Below are 19,670 nucleotides of genomic sequence, written 5' to 3' on the forward strand. Positions count from 1 at the left end.
CACAATAGTAATTGTGTGGGCTACTTTAGAGATAAAAATAAACTGATAATGAAGTCTAAAGAGAAGAACTGGCTGCTTGATTGACAGAGAAGTGCCCCTATGCTGCTGTTAAAGTAGCTTAAAAAAACAACAAAAAATCCCCACCTGTCCTGGTTTCAGCTGGGATAGTTAATTTTCTTCCTAGCAGCTGGTATAGTGCTGTGTTTTGGATTTGGGATGAGAATAATGTTGATAACACACTGATGTTTTTAGTTGTTGCAAGCAGTCAAGGACTTTTCAGCTTCTCACACTGCCCTGCCAACGAGAAAGCAGGGGGTGCCCAAGAAGCTGGGAGGGGACACAGTCAGCACAGTTGACCCAAACTGCTCACAAGGATATTCCATACTACATGACATTATGCTCCCTATATACCTGGGGGAGTTGGCCAGGACGCAGCCAACTCAGGAACTAGCTGAGCATTGGTCAGCAGGTGGTGAGCAACTGTGCTGTGCATCATTTATTTCATATATTCTTTTATTATTCCCTCCTTGTCTGTCCTACTAAACTGTCTTTATCTCAAGCCACGAGTTTTACCTTTTTATTTTTGTTTCTCTCCTCCATCCCACTGTGAGAGGGGCAGTGAGAGAACGGCTGTGTGGTCGTTTTAGTTGCCTACCAGCTTAAATCATGACACCAACCAATCCTTAATAGAAATGCAAGTTCAAACTTGCCTTATCTTCAGAAATAGCACCATAAAAACGTGTTTTCTTAAAGCATATTTTTGTTTAAAGGTAACCAAAACCCAAGAGAACATAGATCTCAAAGTAGTTTAGCACAGAGGAAGACGTGGTCATGTATGAATTGTACCTTCAACTCATTGTAACTGAACAGTCTGTTCTTTTTCATGTCACCTTGTAAGTTAAATTTAAGTGTTTAGAAGTACACATTTCAGAAGCATGGAAATTATAGGTAACTGAAACAGCTGCATTATACTAAGCAGCTAGATAAAGTGGCTTCAAAATATAAGCTCTTTCATCCACTGACATTTTGAAGAATTCAGACAATATTATTCTGATACTAGTTTTTACAAAACAGGAAAAACATGCTTTTTGGTAAAACAGTATTTGATTGCAACAACTGGTGAAGAATATGTGCAAGAAATACAGAAAAATGGAATTGGGTAGCTCAGGATATTTTCAAAATTGTGGACACAGTTGTTTTGGCAACATAGTAATTCTTAAAAAGAATTAATAACATAGAAGATTAGCCAAGGCATTCTTTTAAGATTTACTATCTTTTAAATGCAGTAGGAGGACCAAGTCTCCCTTATCTGAAAGTATATATGGTGCAAAGACACACTGTGAAACCAAACCCTTCCCCTGCTCCCTACCCAGCAACTGAAAAAAGTCTTTAATAGTAGCCTCAAACCTGCAGAAACATGACTAGAATAAGGTGAGATACCAGGAGTATGTGGTTTCCACCGTTACTTCCACATCCCCTTTTGGATGAGTGCGGGGAGGTTTATTTTTTGCTTGTTTTACTCAGCTGGACCTTAGTGACTCACATTAGTAGTACCAGATGGTACGAGCTTTTGTCTTAGCTAGTATGATCAGCTGTTACAATGTTGGGCTGTACCCAGAGACTGGTTTTCACACAATCAACACACAGAGCTGTAATCAGTGCTAGCAGATGTATGTCACAGCAGAAATAATGATCTCAGTACTTCAAGATTATAATCCTGGATATGGTGTCTTCAGAAAAGGTTAGTTATTTATTGGAAGAATATGGAAAAAAAGATCTGCACAACATTTCACTATTTTATCTGTATGATTTACACATTCAGAACTGGCTTTTCCCCCCCCCCCCCCCACTCCCTGTCCATTTGCTATCTTAAACATCCTCAGAAAACTGGGGTTTAAAAAAACTTGTATCTGAAGTGTAAACAAGGGGACAGGTTTATAGTAAATCCGCATCTTCTCCTAGGATGCAATTTTGTGCCCAATCATGGGCTACCCTTATGCAAAGGTGGGGAAAAAAACAAAACCAAGCCACAGAGAGCTAGCAAAACCAACTCAAAGGTCAGTTTCCCAGGGGGCTGTTGAAACCCTCTGATGGCATAACAAAGATAGAAAATTCCCTTCCAGGGAGGATGATTAGGTTCCATGCTGATACTAAGTGGGATGTGGCCATGGAGCCCAATGAGAACATACAGATCTTTAGGTATGTGTAAAACAAACACATAGAGTGCAAAATGAAATATTTTGCTAACTGCCTGAGATCTGAGAACTTGCCTTGAGAGTCAACAATTCTGCTCTGGACATCCTTACATAATCAGTTGCAGGCCTGCAGTTTTTCCTGTGCTTCAGAAGGTTTATTAATGTGCTAACATGGAGATTTGAGAAGACAGGCTTTTTGTTACAGCACAGTTTAGGCCCTGAACTGCTCACACAGCCATTAGACATCCAGACTTCAGCTGGCTAATGTTCAGTCAGCTCAGAAGTTAGCTGCTGCAAGCTCACAGCTACATGCACCATGCAGGCACATCACAAGAGATTCCAGGTTCTTCTACTTTTGTGCAGTTATAATCTGTTAATATGCTTACAATCTAAATGTACAGCAGAAATCTTATATGTTACATAATGCTATGCAATGATCCCACAAATCCTGACTGATGCTTCTTTTTACTTCGGAGGTAACCAGTTATCTCAGTCTAGAGATTTCAGATTGCATGAAAACATATTAACTGCATGCACATGAAAAGCTTACTTGTACAAACAACAAGAATATTCAAGTATGATCTACAAACAGAGCCTTGAACAGAACTTGGAGTTGATGAAAAAAAAACAGGAAAGAAAGGATGAAAGATTATCTCATCTCTCTCTAGAATCAGTAAAGAAACACATTGTTCAGAAACAACAACAAAAAATCCCATTATTTGTAAGCAATATAAAAAACAAGAGGGAACATCTAATGGTTAAGCATTAAGTGGACAAAAATATCTTGAAAAGAAAATTAGGAATTAGGATTACCTACAATTGCCTCTCCTTTTTTCCCCAAAGGCCACAGTTTTCTTTTGTCTGCTTGTTCACATCACCCCTCCTCACAACAATTCCTTTCTTTTTTTGGTCTAGACTTAAGTTACTTAGACCAGCTCTAAAGAAATAAGTAGACTTTGACACAGCGAGAGATAGTAAGTGCTGTTACTAACCATTCAATCAGAACACCTTTCAGAACATTCACCATCTTTTCACTTCTCTTTCAAACGCTGAAAGGAAGAGGTGACAAGAACAACTCTTGCTTTGGGTTACACACGTAAACAGAGGAAATCTGAAAGAAAAAGAAACAACGCCTTGGTTGAACTCAGCGATCTTTCAAGACACCTCACCTTCCCCGGACCAGCAGCGCTGCCCCGCTATTAGGCCGAGCGGCCGGTGGCTTAGAGGCGCGCAGGGCCAGGCCGGGGTAGCAGGGCCCGCTCAGGCGTGGCACGCAGCTGTGAAAACTAAAGGCCTCTCCCCTCACCCCTGAGAGCTGTCCGGGCAGCTCTGCCCCCCCACCAGCCCCGCCAAGCTCCGCCAGCGGCTGCGGCCGACTATCGGCCCTTCTGCCGCCAGAGCCGAGCCGCGGCCTTGCGAAAGGCGGGCTAGGCGCAAGGAGACAAGCCTCAACCCACCCCTAGGATAGCCGGGAGCGGCGAAGAGACTGGGCGGCTCCCGACCGGCAGGTCCCGCCGCTCCCAGGGGCTCCGGTCCCTCCCTCCCTCTCCCCCTCCCTCTCCCTCTCCCTCTCCCTCTCCCTCTCCCTCTCTCTACCCGCCCTTCACCTCCGCCACTACCGCCGACCGCTACCCTGACAACGCAGGCACCGCACCCGTCAGCAGCAGCCACCGCCACTTTGCCCCGCGCATGCGCGGCCTTCCTCTCTCCCACCTCTGCTCGCAGCATCGCCTTCGGATTGGCTGGGCTGCCTTCAGCGTGCTGGCGTCACAGGATCGCGTGGGCGCTGGTGCCGGGTGCAAGGAGGAGAGGCGGAAGGTAGCGGTGGTATTTGCCTGGGGGGGGCGGGGGGCACGACGACACGGTGATGGCGGCCGGAGGGGGTGAGGTGGGCCCGGTGGGGGTCGGGCTCCGGGGCGGGACACGGGGGATCTCCGTCCCGCTTTCACCGTCCGCCGAGGCTTGTTTACCTCAGAGGGCTTGTGGAATGTTTTCTCAGCTTAATATTTGTTATTATTTTAATGACCTCGGCCTTGAAGTCCCTCTGGGCTCCGGGAGCTTGTCCCGCTGCGTGCCCCCCCCCCGGCCGCTTCCGGCGCTCGGCCTCGCCCTGCCGAGCAGCGCCGCCCCGCCCGGGGTCGGGGAAGCCCCGCGGGAGCCCGCGCTTGTTAAAAACCTCCAGAAACAGCAGTGGTGCCTTAGGCTTCGCCTCCAACCTGCGAGCTTCTAGAGGTAACAAATGGGGTTTTGTCCCTTTGAAAAGAGGCACAGAGTTTTCCCAGCTTTGCTCCTTGGGCATTTGGATGTTGCATTGCCTAAAGTGGTTTTTTTGGTTTATTTGTTTTTTTTTTAAACGTACCCTAGTTGCGAGGCAGCAGCGTTCCTGCCCCACGCTGGGGTTATGACAGAAACCTTGGCACCACGCAGCCTCAGCGGCATGAGCCGAGGCGGGAGCTTGTTGCAGACTGCAGAGCTTCCTGAATCAGCTGTGAAACGGTGTAAAATGGGTCCTTTTGCATTATATTTGTACATACCTAAGCATGTTTACTCTCAGACCTGAACAGAGGTTCCTGGCAGCAAAGAAACGGTACTCACTTTGGCCTTTTGTGTTTGCAGGTGCGCATTTTGAATTCAGGGAATTGTGGCGCCTGCTGTCACTGAGCTACGGGTTTATTGCAGTTGCAGACTGTGGTTAGGTAGAAGAATAAATGTGAATGCTGTGATTCTATGAATAAAGGTAGTAAAGGAACTGCCATAGATCAGACAGAGTTTGGAGGCGGAGGAAGTGTCTCCAAGGGACTGATTATTAATATCTTAAAAGTGTTTCATAGTGTCGTGTCCCCTTGAAGTGAATGGAAAAACATGATGCTAAAATGACAGAAGCCAAAAAGTTGTCTGTTGTGATGTCAGCATTGCTCCAGCACTGCCGCAGTTTTTCCAAAATCTCCCAAATGCAAGCAAGAGAACAGGGAAAATTTAGAACTTTTGGGGAAAAAGGAAAAGAGGAAAGATGTATTAATGGGAGGAAATGGAAAAGTCCCCTTGTTTAGAGAAATCGGCCACTGATTTTAAAAGCTATATAAGCTCTTTTTTTGGTCTGTAGAGATTATCTTAAAGTCAAGGAGAGTATCAGGGGCTCCCATATTTCAAGATCAGATTTGCCGATCGAGATTTACACGCATGACATTTTATCAGTTTGAGTTAACTGTCATTGTGGTGGTACAGACTTAATTTGACATTTAATAAGGATGCCTATGTTTCCAACATAATAATTTGTTAAATATATGATATATAGTGATGTGGTTTTAGATCTGTTTAAACTTAAGCTTAATTCAGTATTTCAGTCAGCATAAATGTATCAATGGAGACACTAAAATTTCACCTGTCATAAAATTATGAATTTCATGTTATTTCTGCAGTGTATGCAGCAATAGATTTTTGTGTATTTTGTGACTGTTATAGAAGTTTAATATTCTTTGTGGATTTTGGCATAATTCTTGCACTAAACATACTACATGTTCTATCTATTAAGACTTGAGATTAAGTCTTCAGCAGAAGTAACGTACAGATTTGATTGTTGTGGGTTGCCAAAGTCAATTTGTGTATTTTCCTAACTTTAGATAACTTTTTCTTATATAAATCAAATGTAAAGGCAGTAACATTTGCTAATACATAAAATGGTAAACACATGTGAGTAGTAGAAACAGGAATTGGTGCTTTTGCCAGGCCTAAATTACCTTGGTTTTCAGTGCTTGACTAATATAACTATACTTTCTTTGAACTTCATTGTGCAGTGGTTAAGACATAGCCTTGATCAGTGGGCTAAAGAGCATGGGTCCTTTGCAGTCCCCCCCGAATAGTCCCACTTGTTCAAAGAGGCAAGGTAATATCTAGAATGTGTATGGAAGTTGCAGCGTGCTTGTCTTAACTCCTTTTCCTACTGTAAAATGCATCATAAATAGGTCAGAAGAATAAATCCTTTCTTATTGTTGAAGCAGTTGGATGCTGTGTTCATGGAGACTGTCAAGAAGATTCATGCTCGTGTTGAGTTGCTTCTACATTCAGAACTTTGGTAGTTCTAAAATACCTTGCATGCATTTGTTTGTGGCTATTTGGAAAAAACATTCTATATTGCTTTGTTTGATTTCAGCATTCAGTGAACGTAGTGCAATTAGTCTGTCAGTATTCTGTGTCTTCATAGCGTTGAATTGCTAAGGACTTAATTTTAGAAAAGGTTATCCTCTTCTTCATGGCTATGGCTAGGTTTTCATTCTTTCGCATGTGTAAGGATTTTTCTAGAATGAGATGCATCCTCTATGTTTTACCCGTAAATACCTATGAGTTTCACAAACCCATGGAGTCAGAGCATTTTAGAACCAATACTTATTTTTATTAACTGTAAAGCTTTTACATTCTTGAAGTATTAGTCCAATTTGCCTTTTAAAGGAAAAAATATGTAGTAGTTCTTGGAGCCTTGTTAGTCAAAGTAAAAGACTTACTAACACAATCAATTATGAACTTTAAAAGCAGTTGTTACTGAGTTGTATTAAAGCCCGTGTCATATTGAGTAATGTCTTGATGGAGGTATAACCATATCTGGTATTTAAGGGAGAGCTACTAAGAAGTAGGAAAGGAGACTTACAAGCAGAGAAGTTAATTGGAGATACATAGTCACTAAAAACAACAGTAACCCATAATTGTTTGAAAAACTGCTTTCAGTTTTTATTGTAATTGAGATGCAGCCTATTAAATTGAAGAGTTTATAGACTTCTCTAATTAGAGCATTTTATACGGAGTGAAATGATATAAATATGGTGTATTGTGACCTTTGCTATAAAAAGACAGGAAAAAAATCTGCTATGGGTTTTCTGCTGTAATTCTGAAATCAATCATTACTTTTTCTTTTCTTTCTTTTTTTTTTTATATATACAGAATGTCAGTGGCCACTTACTGTATATTTTGCTATAGACAAATAGGAACTTCTGGTCCAGCCACAAAAACACACCTACCATGGAATGATATCAGTAAGTACAGTTCTATATGGAGGTGTTTTATGGAGGTTTTATTTGCCTAAAGTAGATGTCTGCTTCTGACCTTGCTTTGCATAGTGATATGTAAAATGACACCAGCAGATTATCTGGGATTAGAATATGAGATGAGGGGTGTGTGTCCCCAGATGCAATCTCATTAAACTGTCTTCAACTCTGTTTTGTATTTGGGGTTTTTTTTAACTTCTAGAGCCATGAAACAATTACATCCATAAAGTTTGAATAAAGTTTGCTTCTGTTGTTTCTTCCTCCTTATTTACTGATATTAGTTCTGCAGTCTTCCCTGCTTAGTCTCTGTTTGCTTTGGTGCCTTCTGTATACAAGGACAATTCTTACGATTCTAAAATTTGGTTTTGAGCATTAAAAGATAGGATATTTCCATTTCTGCTGTACAGGAGGCATTGCGTTTTTTTGCCTTTTCAACCTTCTCTGCCAGTTACTTCTTCAACATGTAGCTGCCTCTTGTCTGCATGCCAAAATTCTTATGGTCTCGCAAAGACAGAACCCGGTGGTGGTGGTTGTGGGGTAAATCTCCCAATTCACGCTGAGGAAAAGAAATTATTCATGATAGGTGAGATGTGTTCCATTGGGTTTGCTGCTACTGGTAACAGTAAGAGTTTCTCTGTGTTGAGATCCTTACATCCAGATAATCAGCTCAATTTTGTCCAGATAAAATAGCTCAAATCTGACAAGAATCCTTAGACTCAAAAAGGAAATTGTTGCAAGTGGCATGTGTTTATTTAGCTATTTGCTTTATAAATTAGATTCAGTGGAATTATTATTTAAATCTTTTTTCTTAGGGAATTTCTGCAGGACTTTTCAAAGAACATACATACTCCTATAGGTATTCATATATATTGAAAAAAATATCCACACCATGTAAGAAAAAGTTAACACGTTAAAATAATCTGGAGTTCCAAATGAATGCTAGTGATGCAGGTAGAGAAAGCTTACTGTTGATTGCTACAGCTGAGCAATGAATGTAATTGATAGGTAGCAATACTCAAAGTAAATAGCACTGATACATGTTTATCATCTTGTGTAGGAGAGCAGGAAATTCCAGTCACATAATGTTTTCTCTGTAAATTTAGATAATGATTTCCTGAAAGCCAGAAAGCAATAGAAAAATTTACAAAAGCTTACTCTTAATGGCTGAAATTCTTACTGTCTGGTTATCAACTATGTTTATATTGAGATGATGCACGCAACTTTGTTTGACATGAATTTTTAATTTTTTTCAAGGAAAAATTGCAAAGATAACTGGATCACTTATACTAGGGTAAGTTGTAACTGTTAAAACAGTTAAAATTTTAATTTACTTCTCTTCCAAAAAGTGTGACAACATGGTAGAATATAGTTTTGAAGCATATTTTCTGATAGTAATGACTTATTTTAAGTACTTCAGAGTCTTTTCTGTACTTCGCTAAATTAAAATAATCTGCAGACTATTATGTATTTGGTAAAAATCTGGAGGATTTATACCAAAATGATTGTTAAGGCATTTTTGCCATCGTAATTTTTTAAATTTATATTCATATGCAGTTTTCTTTTATTTAAAGAGGTTTTGTATTCATTACATATGAAGTCCTGTCCTTAAAGAAGTTACTGCAAATCGATACTCAAGCTATACATCAAGAAAAACTTAAATCCTATGTATACGTACGTACAACTTCTCTAAATCCAAGTGAATATCAAGGTAAGATACATAATTGTTTGGATTCTACGTACAATTCTCTAGATAAGAGATAATTATATATATGTGTGTCCATATGTATGTGTGTGTGTGTATTTCATATATATATATATATATATGAAAAAGAATGTAATAGAACTGTCTTTCTGACTTTCAGTAATCTAAAAATACTCTCTTAGGGATCACATACCAAGCGAGAAAAGAAATCCATAGAGCAGTGAGGAAAATTCTAGAAACAGAAGCTAAAATTTTCCGGAGACCTTTTAATGGTAGGTATTGAAAGCATGGGTTTGTCTATGATTATTACTTTTGAATAGTAAAACATAAGCCTTTTATAAAGTAAAACAATTTTTCTTAAAGCTTAACATGTTCTTTTGTGTTTGTGGTAATATTACTATAATTCCCTGTATTAATAAAGACTATTAGTATCTTTTCTATGTATTAAAGTCATTCCTTTTCTTAAAGTAAATGAAAGTGATGGTTAAGAAGGTATTTGAGATTATTTTTTTCCTGTTTCAGAAAATATTTGAAGCTTAAGATACAAGGTTAATATTTGATACCAGTTTTGTGTACAAAAGGTGTTTGGGGGATGAATTAGTCTCAAAATTTAATTTTAGAAAAGTATGTTACACTTTTGTCAGAATTGCCAATATTAGCTGAAAGCAGCACGATCTTTTTGTAACCGTGTGTCGCTGCTTTTTAGAGTAATTTAAAATAGGAATTTCAATTCATCTAAGAAACTGTGCTCCTGAGGCATACAATCTGTTCTCATTTAACTATCTGTTAAATGGTTATAACAACGTGTACCTCCACTGTGGTGCTATGAAATTAATTGTTCAAGGTCAGAGCCTCAAGAGTTGCTAATTATTTCCAGCTCCTGCTGGAAGCTGGCAATTCTGGTTGGTAAGTGCCAGCCAGGGTGTGTATGTGTAACATATATATGAAATATCAACTTGGTGCCACTAAAATAAATCAAAGCCATCCTATTAATTTAAGGATCAGCATTTTACTAATGCCATTCTGTCATTGTTTATTGTACTAATTTAATAGTAAAACATTGCACTCTAAATGACTGATGACTTGTATTCAAATATAAAAGAAACAGAATTTTTTTGGCTCAACAAATAGAAATGTGACTGTTAAAATGCTCATTAATAATAACTTGGGTTTTATTTGTTTCCTGGTAAAAGAACAATTCAGTACATTTGATGGAGAAGATCATGAATGTGCCTTATGGCTCCTCTTAAAGAGAAGTCAGTCAGAAGACAAAGAGGTCCGACTGCAGGCTGTACGAGACCTGGCAAACAACAGTCACTGGCATGGTAACGTATGTTCGTATAGCCTAATTCATCCCAGAAATGCGACAAAGTCTCTGTTAGCTGTTGCATGAAAAAAGGCTAGCAGCTGCAAGTAGTGTAAGTATGCTCTGAAATTTGGCCTAAAACATGGAGATTTTGTTTACTTTTCAAGCAATTCTTTTTTCCCAGTACCTTGAGACAGCATGTCTCTGTAGTGCAAGCCTCTCTGTTTTCCCCACCAGAGAATCGCAGCCACTGCCGTGGTGTGGGAGAGCAGTTCATGTTCATTAGTTCCTTAGCTTTTCTGTTGGGATGGCTAACAAATTCACCAGTTCTGGCAGAGATTTTTATAAGGCTCTGTAGGGGAGTGGGTTGAAGGCCATGGTTCAGTTAATAAAAATTGCTTAGGAGCTAATAGGTAGTAATGACAAACTAGAGGTAGAGGACTTGTATGTGCCAGCATTATTTGTAAGCCATTTTCCATCCTAGTTGTTATTATTTAGTAGTAATAAGTTCTCCCTGTTCCTCTAGCAGTGAATATCCTTGAAACCCCAAGTAAAAGGGGGAGGGGAGTGTATATGTGTGTCCTCCTTCCCCCTCCATCACTAGTCCATATAAACTAGGTGACACTTTAATTTTAACTCTCATTATTCTGGTAGTCCAGTTAGCTGAGGACCTTTCGCTCTTCCAGTGGAATTCCACACCATGGGATTTATCTTGTTTCAGATTGCCTCTATAAAATTCTAATAAATTATCCCAAGCAGTTTACATCAAAAAGCTGTGTTTGAAAAACATTTGAAAGCTGGGATGTACCAAAACTGAAGCTATGTGTAGTAATTTAGTATAACTGTTTCATGTTTGTAGGAGAGTACTAGCTGTTAGCAGGTGATCTCAGATACCCAGTACTTAGGAACCTAGTTGTTTTTTTTGTTATCTCCTTTTCTCTGTAGTGCTCATTGCTGTAGTATTTGGATGTTTTGCAAACACTAATTATTCTTCCCAACTACCTCATGAGGGAAACAGGCTTTTTTTTAACCTGATATTCCAAAACTGAGTTCAAGAAAGATTAAGACTGAAAATATGAGCTAACTTTTCACAGCTAGGACCAAATTGTTTGGCATATCTGCTGTTTTAAATACAATAATTTGCTTGTCCAAAGCACAGCTTCAGTGACTTCACTTTGCAGCTGTAAGTGATCTGAACCAAAGAAAAAAGATGGTCAATCTGTGACTGTTTGTGAAAAGTATATTTTAGATGGCTCATCAGTTTTGTTCTAGAATTGTATAACAGCAACAAGGATAAAAACTGATTTTTATAGAAAAAGTACTGATTCACTTTAAGATTACATTTTCTTTTCCCTCACTTTGCCACTTAATTTCAGTATGTAATTTTCAGTTTCTCCAGCTATAAAGTAGGTTTTGGAAAGGAAGAATAGTGACTGTTTAAGTCTGGTTCCTCTTCGGTAGGGTGACTGAAAGGCTGTCTTGTATCTTCAGTAAGGAAGGGCTACTTAAAACTGTACTGTGGTGCTACCCTGCCTTTTCTGATGTCACCTGATTTTGTGACTTCAGCAATTTTATTGAAACACAGCTTTTGTATAATGTGAAATTAGGTGTCTCTGTCTTGGCAGCGTTTGGATTTAAGGCTATGGGGTTTAATACTGTATGCAGAAAAAAAATATGCGTATGCCTATGCCTTTCAAATTTTAACTCAGGCCCAGGGGATTAAGCATGGGTTTGTAGTCCTTGTACTGCTTTCACAGTGGCAATACTGAACATTGGCTTTTGCTTGTGATCAACTTATATCTGAGGACCTTTATCAAACTGGTCTATAATGAACAATTGGTGCCCAGGTGTATTGCAGTTTAGTATAAGGCTGGTCTAACAACTGCAGTATTTGTCTTTTGGAATTTGTGATTACAAAATAAGCGCTTATTTAAGTAGGTTGCAGAGAGGTGGTTCTGTTTTCAAGTACATTAACGAAGTAGATCAGAAACTACTTTTAAAACCAAATAAAATATTTAAGGTTAGTTTTAACCCTAACAATGAAGTTCTTGTACTACAGATTATCAGTATGGTACGGTTGCCCAAACCTGTGATCAAAGGACTGCTATAGGTTTGGCTCGATCCAAAGATGTCGACCTTCGCTTTTTCCTGCCTCCCCCACCATTACCAAAAATAAAAAATGTAAGTAAATAGAAAGTAGGTATTAGATGATTTTTTGCTTGCTTGTTTGTTTTTAGTGCTTTCATTCTTGGTAACCATACTAAAGTGGAGTTCTAAAGTAAGTAATCAGTAGTAAAATTAAGATCAAAATAAAAAACTATAATATAGTGATATACCTCTGGGGTATATCTGCATTAGTGAATGGCATGATGGAAAGAAGTAAAGATGGGGGGGGGGGGGTGTGATCAATTATTGTTCTTGGACTGTATGTCCACATTACACATTTACCAGCAGTGAAGTTCGAGCCAGTTACCAGTCTGATGCATGCACTGCCTGTCTGTACCTAATAGGCAATGTGAAGCGGCCTTATATTAAGGCATCCTGGATTGCCTTGTTGATACTGACAGAACCTTTTGCGTAGAGAGCACTCTTGGAGGCCTAGTGTGGTGCTCTAAATAGTGCTGTGGCACACAGCTTTTAACCTGGACTATATGAGTAGGGAAACCATTCTGAGTGCACCATGTGACTCCCAAGTACAGATACAAGGCAGATTTGCTGCCTGGAAAAATTCCTCCAACACGTTGAATCACTAATGTAGGCATACCCGCTTTCACGAAAAATACTGCTGTCTTCTCCTTTTGACATCTTAATCTACTTATGTGTGAATTTAGAAGTTACAGAAAGTGTTTGGAGATGAGCTTTACTATTGTTATTATTAACTAAGTTAAATTAAAATTCAGTTATCACAGTACTTGTTAGATTTAATTGACTAGTATTCCAATGGAAAATTCAGTAAGTATGATTTTTTAGCTGCTGAAATGCTTGCACCTCGATACAGTAGCTGAGAGTTAATCAGATAAGCAAATATGTAACATCTGGAACAGCTTTAAGTAATCTGTCTTAAATTCCCAAATGCTTTCAGAGACTGTGAGGTGGAGACCTGGCTCTTCCCCATCCTCTTTACTTACAGTAAGATCTACCAGCCTTGTTTTCTTTATACTTAGGCCTGCTGTAGGCCCACCTCTTTATTGCCAGCTTTTGGGCACCAACAAATCCATATTGGATAGATTTGGCCTTGTTTTGGTTTTAAGTTAATTAGTAAGAGAAAGTGTGTGTGTATATATGATGGTTTGAGCAATCATGTCATATCAGCTTCTTCAATAAATAGAATTGGCACATGAAGCGTAATATAAGAGGTCTTTTGTAGTGCTAATAGAATGAATGCTGGTGAAAGTCCCTGTCCCTTAACCAGCAAAATGCTGAAAATCAGCTTTAATTGGTAGTGATATTCTCACTTTTTGGTTTCTTATCTTTGTAACATTACATGATGGTGGATCTGTATCTGTCAGTCCTGAAGTACTAAAGTATACTAGTATATGGTTGTGGATATACTTTATTTTTACAGCAATATGATTGCTGGGTGATTGAAGCTAAGACTTCCCAATCTGCTGCTTAGGAAGTTGAAGGAAATCATTGTGGCAGCAAGTGTTGCTCTGCACATCAGAGATGTCTACATCTCTGATTGTAGGAGGGATTAGAATAACTGCAAGTTCTGTGACTGTGGGCAAATAAAATTACTTTGTTGAATCTAATTTTCCTGTCACCTCTTCTGGATTATTAAATGAACATTTATATTAATATTTTGAAGATTAAAGATTAAAAGAAGTGCTGTCTGTGTTTTTTACTAGTAGTTTGTACATTCATGTTAATGGAGCAGCACCAGGAGTGAACTTTTAAGCTTCCTGTGCCAAGAACTTTTTATTTTGCCCTTCTGGACCTATTAGAATAAGATCACCAAAATATGGAGTTTAAAGCTTACTTTTCATCACTCGATTCATGGTTCTAGAATTATCAGTCTCCAAAATCTTTATAGGTGTAACTATTAAATGGAAGTTACAGAGCACTCAAATCCAGGGTTTCTATTTTATGGCCTTATTAATATGGCTGATTCCATTATTTCGGATCTTTCTGTGTTTTTGCTTCATGCTTTGAGCAGAACTAAAAGCTATTTGTGCTTACTTCTAACAGGATTATCCCATAGAAGATGAACTTCGCTTGTTGTTAGTATCTTTACCTCAGACTGGCCTTGATCCATGTGTCCAGTACTTCACATCTCTCGCTTTACGTGAAAGTAGTCAGACTCTAGCGGCACAAAGGGTGAGTTCCCCCTGCAGAACAGAACTATTTGGGTTCTTTTTTTCTGCAGAACTCAGATACAAACCTATTTCCATGTTTTTAAGCATTATGAGAGGAAGAGAAATACAGAGACTTTGTGACTGTACAACATAAGTAAAATCTCTTACGGGTGTCAGTCTCTTCTCCCAAGTAACAAGCGATAGGACAAGAGGAAATGGCCTCAGGTTGGGCCAGGTGAGGTTTAGATTGGATATTAGGAAAAATTTCTTCACTGGGAGGGTTGTCAAGCATTGGAACAGGCTGCTCAGGGAAGTGGTTGAGTCACCATCCCTGGAGGTATTTAAAAGATACGTAGATGTGGTGCCTAGGGACATGGTTTAGTGGTTGGACTTGGCAGTCTTAGGTTAATGGTTGGACTTCATGATCTTAAAGGTCTTATCCAACCAAAACGATTCTGTGATTCTATGATACAGTCTGTGTGCTTGAAAGCTTGTTTGCCTTTACTTACAAGCCTCCCATAAAGTGGATATTTCAACACTTCGTCCAGAACATTTCTTTCCCCTTGCAGGGCTCATAAAATAGTTTTTCACATTTCATCTTACCGTTGTTTGAGTGTTCTTTTACTGCTGAGATGATTAAACCTCTGTTAAGTCTTACTAGCAAACTGATAAGTTGTTAGCACACCTTAAACTCTGTTATATCACATGGAAATGCCTCCCTGTAACAGATCAATGTAGCCAAAACCAGAATTGGAATAGTGTGATGGTCTGTCTGGACTTGGAACTTAGGAATTCTTCAGCTCTGTCTGTCCAACAGCTTCCTAAGTGGCTTTAGGAATGTCATTTAAAGTGCTGTTATTGCTTAAAAATAATAATTGTAATGCCAGTGTCATCCACTCTCTCCTGTGCATTTATTAAAAAGTTGTGATTTTTTAAATTGGTGATTATTATTTTTTGAAGATGCAATAATAAAAATTACTGTCATATTTTAATAATGATGCTTGACAGGTTTTATTTAGAGATTTCAGAGTGCAGTAACTCTTTATTTCCTATGACACAATTATGTGTAATGTTTTTACACTATGGCTCCTTTATTGTTTTCACAGCCAGAGCTCTTCCTATACAAAAGGAGCTTTGGTAAGACACCACACTTGGAGGCATTTTGATAATCATACACTTCTACAAAAAGGCTCTTTATTGAGATTATGCAGGTTTTCCTACTGCATGATTGAGACAGACTGGTCTTCGGGGACTATGCTAAGTGTTGAAGACTTTTCTTCCTCCTGTTCTCTTTTTTTGCAACTATGGAAGTCTAGATGCTGTCTGATTCTTGCTTTTTTTTGCTTAAGTAAAGAGTCTTAAAAGAAGACATTCATTAACAAAATGAAAATCCTACATTTTCCCCCTTTATTGCGTGTTTAATATTTCTAGTTAAAAATAGTAGATATTTTTATCATGTACTGTTGTGTAATTTGTACATTTTGAAAAATGCATGCTTGCTTGCACTCTGTATAGCAATTTCTATAGATCATTACACACTTAACATTTTAGTTTAGAAATGCTTATTTTATGTAGCCATTTGGAATGTGGTATAATGTTTACTGATTCTCATTTCAGGGAGGCTTATGGTGTTTTGGAGGAAATGGACTTCCATATTGTGAAACATTGAGTAAAATCCCTTCAGAGACAGTGGAACTCTTTTGCTTGCAAGCTTTAGTGCAGCATTCTAAGGTAATTTGTCCTTTAAACTGTAACAGAAAAACTAAATTTATAAACATTCCTTTCTAATGCTTTCTCATGTATTGGGAAGGAGTTGCCATTTCCTTGTCTCCTGCCCCTCAACCCTCTGTAAGGATGTTCAGACACCTGAGACTGGTGTGAATTGGAAGGCATGCAAGTCATGTTATTGTTTCCAGTTGGCCCCTATAAGTTCCCCTGTAATATACCTGTATATGTCTTTCAAGAAGGGGCAGCTCTGACACAGAAAGGCAGGAGAGAATGCCTGCAGTCCAGGTGGATTTAACAAGGCTTTTCTCTGTAGGGGCCACCTCCCATGGGCACTCAAAGTCATGAGGAAACAGTGTTTCCACTCTGCAGCTTCTCAGTAAGCAAGATACTGATGATGTGAAATTCTCAGTGCAAAGTGTGTGTAGATTTGTGTGAGTTAGTGTACATCAGTTCAGAAAGCTTACAAGCGGCCTCTTCTTAAGGCTCTTAATCGAACTCTAGTGCCAGGTTTCCAGAAAGCAAAATAGCTTCATGAATTCAGTCTAATTAGAAGCCAGGATGAAATGCAAACCTTGGCTATTCACAAAGGTCCCTCCTGCAAGGGTCACTGCCTTTGGGCAGGATATTGCACAGCATGCAGCTAATGCAGTGCATCTTCCCAGGACAAGTATGTTCTTTGCAGACATGGATGAAGAATATGGAAAATTTTGTGTAACAGTGATTCTTCTTGTTGCCTGCTGCTGCTCTCTTCAGCATGCACTTAATTGCTCAGAAACCTAGAACACCGAGAAATAGCATTGCGAATACTAAATTGTTATTGGTAGTAGGGATGGATAAAGTGCAGTTTGCCAGTATTCCTTTCCTATCTTCCATATACATAGAAATTCTGACTTAGTTTAGAATTTTTTATGTTCCAGATTTTAATTTTAAACAAGTTGTTAGTACTCATTCCAAACATCTGTCTCTGTTGAAAGCCTCAGACTTGAGGACATCAGCAGTTCCATGGCTGCCACATATTTTTAAGCACTGTAGACAACATGTTCAAGTTACAAACATTTGGCCAATATCAGTAGTTGACACTGCAACTAATTAGTGCATATTCATCTGTTTGGACTAGAACTTATTGTGGCCGTTAAGATCAATAATGATAGCATGTGGTGGGTTGACCCTGGCTGGGTCAACCAGAGCCACTCTATCACTCCCCTCGTTCACTAGACAGGGGAGACAAAGTATAACAAAAAGCTTATGGGTCGAGATAAGGACAGGGAGAGATCACTCACTTGTGACTGTGTTGTCACAAGCAAAACAGACCGAACTTAGGAAATTCATCGAATTTATTACTAAGCAAAACAGAGTAGAGGAATGAGAAATAAAATCAAATCTTAAAACACCTCCCCCGACCGCTCTCATCTTCCCGGGCTCAACTTCACTCCTGGCTTCAACCTCCGCCCCCCCTCAGCGGCACAGGGGGACGGGGAATGGGGGTTACGGTCAGTTCGTCACACGTTGTTTCTGCCGCTTCTTCATCCTCAGGGGGAGGACTCCTCTCATCGTTCCCCTGCTCCAGCATGGAGTCCCTCTCATGGGAGACAGTCCTTCACGAACTTCTCCAATGTGAGTCTCTTCCACGTGGTGCAGACCTTCAGGAGCAGGCTGCTCCAGTGTGGGTCCCCCACGGGGTCACAAGTCCTGCCAGCAAACCTGCTCTGGCGTGGGCTCCTCTCTCCATGGGTCCACAGGTCCTGCCAGGAACTTGCTCCAGCGTGGGCTTCCCACAGGCCACAGCCTCCTTCAGGTGCCTCCACCTGCTCCGGCGTGGGGTCCTCCCCAGGCTGCAGGTGGAATCTCTACACCCCCTCATCCTTCCTCCCTGGGCTGCAGGGGGACGGCCTGCTTCACCATGGTCTTCACCACAGGCTGCAGGGGGATCTCTGCTCCGGTGCCTGGAGCTCCTCCTCCCCCTCCATCTGCACTGACCTTGGTGTCTGCAGAGTTTCTTACATCTTCTCACTCCTCTCTCCAGCTGCAAAAGCTCTCCCTAACTGTTTTTTTTTCTTAAATATGTTATCACAGAGGCGCTGATTGGCTTGGCCTTGGCCAGCAGCGGGTCCGTCTTGGAGGCAGCTGGCATTGGCTCTATCAGACACAGGGGAAGTTTCTAGCAGCTTCTCACAGAAGCCACCCCTGTAGCCCCCCCCGCCCCCCGCTACCAAAACCTTGCCACGCAAACCCAACACACAGCAGTACTATTTGAAAAGTAGAAATACCTCTGTATTTCAAAGAGAAGGGATTATAATGATTGCATTTTAGGTAGTGAACAGGAAGACAAGTAGCTCTGGTTGAGATAGTGCTTTAACAAATGCAGACAATTGTCCTGTTCAGACTCTGGAACTTTAGCTGAAATTTGATCATGCCGAGTGGAGAGCAATCTCATCTCCTTCAGATGTGGAGGAGAGTAGAGTGATGGTACTCAGCATCTTTCAGGTTGTAAATCCATATAAATCATGCATTTAGCATATTAAAATATTTACTTCCTCTTCAACTATGGCATAATAAGTTCTAGATTAATAAGAATTTCTATGTAATAAGGTCTCTGCATCATACTGGCTCTTTAAAATTCCCTAATCTGTGAATTAACAGCATCTCAAAGAACCTTTTACAGAACATCTACTTATTGTCATTGTATTTACTGTACAATGCTAGGTTTCTTCTCACTGTGATAAAATTGAAGCTAAAGGAGGCCTTCAGCTACTACAGAGGATATACCAGCTACGTAAAGATTCAGCAAAAATACAAAGGAACATCATTCGCATTATTGGAAATATGGCTTTGGATGAACGTCTTCATTCATCCATAGTACGTGCAGGTAAAAGGAAAGCAAATGCAAGCAGTCTCAGTGTCAAATTTCTGTGCTAAAATTTTCAGTGGATTCAGTGCTTTTGTGTAAAATGCAACGGACCATGGCAGTGGTGTGGGGTTTGTATTTGGGGAGGTGGGGAGGTGGTGTTGTTGGGTTTTTTTAATAGGAAAAAATATAGAAAATTTAGACAGTGTTGATTAAGAACTCCTGTATGCTGCCTAGCCAATATATGTCAGTGCCACAGACGTGTTCTAAGTCTGATGGATGGTGAAAATTTGGACAATTTGGACTTGGTTGATGTTCAGTTCACATTACTGGCAAAAGTCTTTTGAGTTTCCTACTCTTACAGATCATCTACCTTGTAGATTTTTTTTTTTTTAATTTGTTTTTTAATTGACTATGGTTTAGTCTCCTAAAGGAACAGACCAGCTTGCAGTCCTTACCTTCTGGAATAAAGTGAAACATACTTTCTCGCCCTCCCTTGTTTCATGTTAGGCTAGTAACTTTTGCTGAGCCTTGCTCTGATGCCCCCTTTTTAATACACCCTA

General features: G+C 39.8%; 1 protein-coding gene across 14 annotated transcripts in view; it reads left to right on the plus strand.

The window, feature by feature from the left end:
• The first annotated feature begins 3,954 nt into the window (after positions 1–3,954).
• Positions 3,955–19,670, plus strand: part of SERAC1 (serine active site containing 1) — a 29,788-nt gene continuing 14,072 nt past the window's right edge. For 4 of the 14 annotated variants that reach the window (XR_008576239.1, XM_054819147.1, XM_054819148.1 and 1 more), the window contains exons 1-11: positions 4,090–6,078; positions 7,128–7,219; positions 8,486–8,522; positions 8,803–8,939; positions 9,116–9,205; positions 10,127–10,258; positions 12,299–12,420; positions 14,428–14,556; positions 16,152–16,265; positions 17,796–17,876; positions 18,966–19,128. Coding sequence is in view for 13 of the 14 variants with exons in the window: in XM_054819147.1 (XP_054675122.1) it covers positions 7,129–7,219; positions 8,486–8,522; positions 8,803–8,939; positions 9,116–9,205; positions 10,127–10,258; positions 12,299–12,420; positions 14,428–14,556; positions 16,152–16,265; positions 17,796–17,876; positions 18,966–19,128 (1,096 nt within the window). In the remaining variant the exon portion in view is untranslated. The other 10 variants (XM_054819152.1, XM_054819141.1, XM_054819144.1 and 7 more) reach the window with 10 other exon arrangements.

The sequence above is a fragment of the Grus americana genome, chromosome 3, assembly GCF_028858705.1.
Source record: "Grus americana isolate bGruAme1 chromosome 3, bGruAme1.mat, whole genome shotgun sequence".
Lineage (NCBI taxonomy): Eukaryota > Metazoa > Chordata > Aves > Gruiformes > Gruidae > Grus > Grus americana.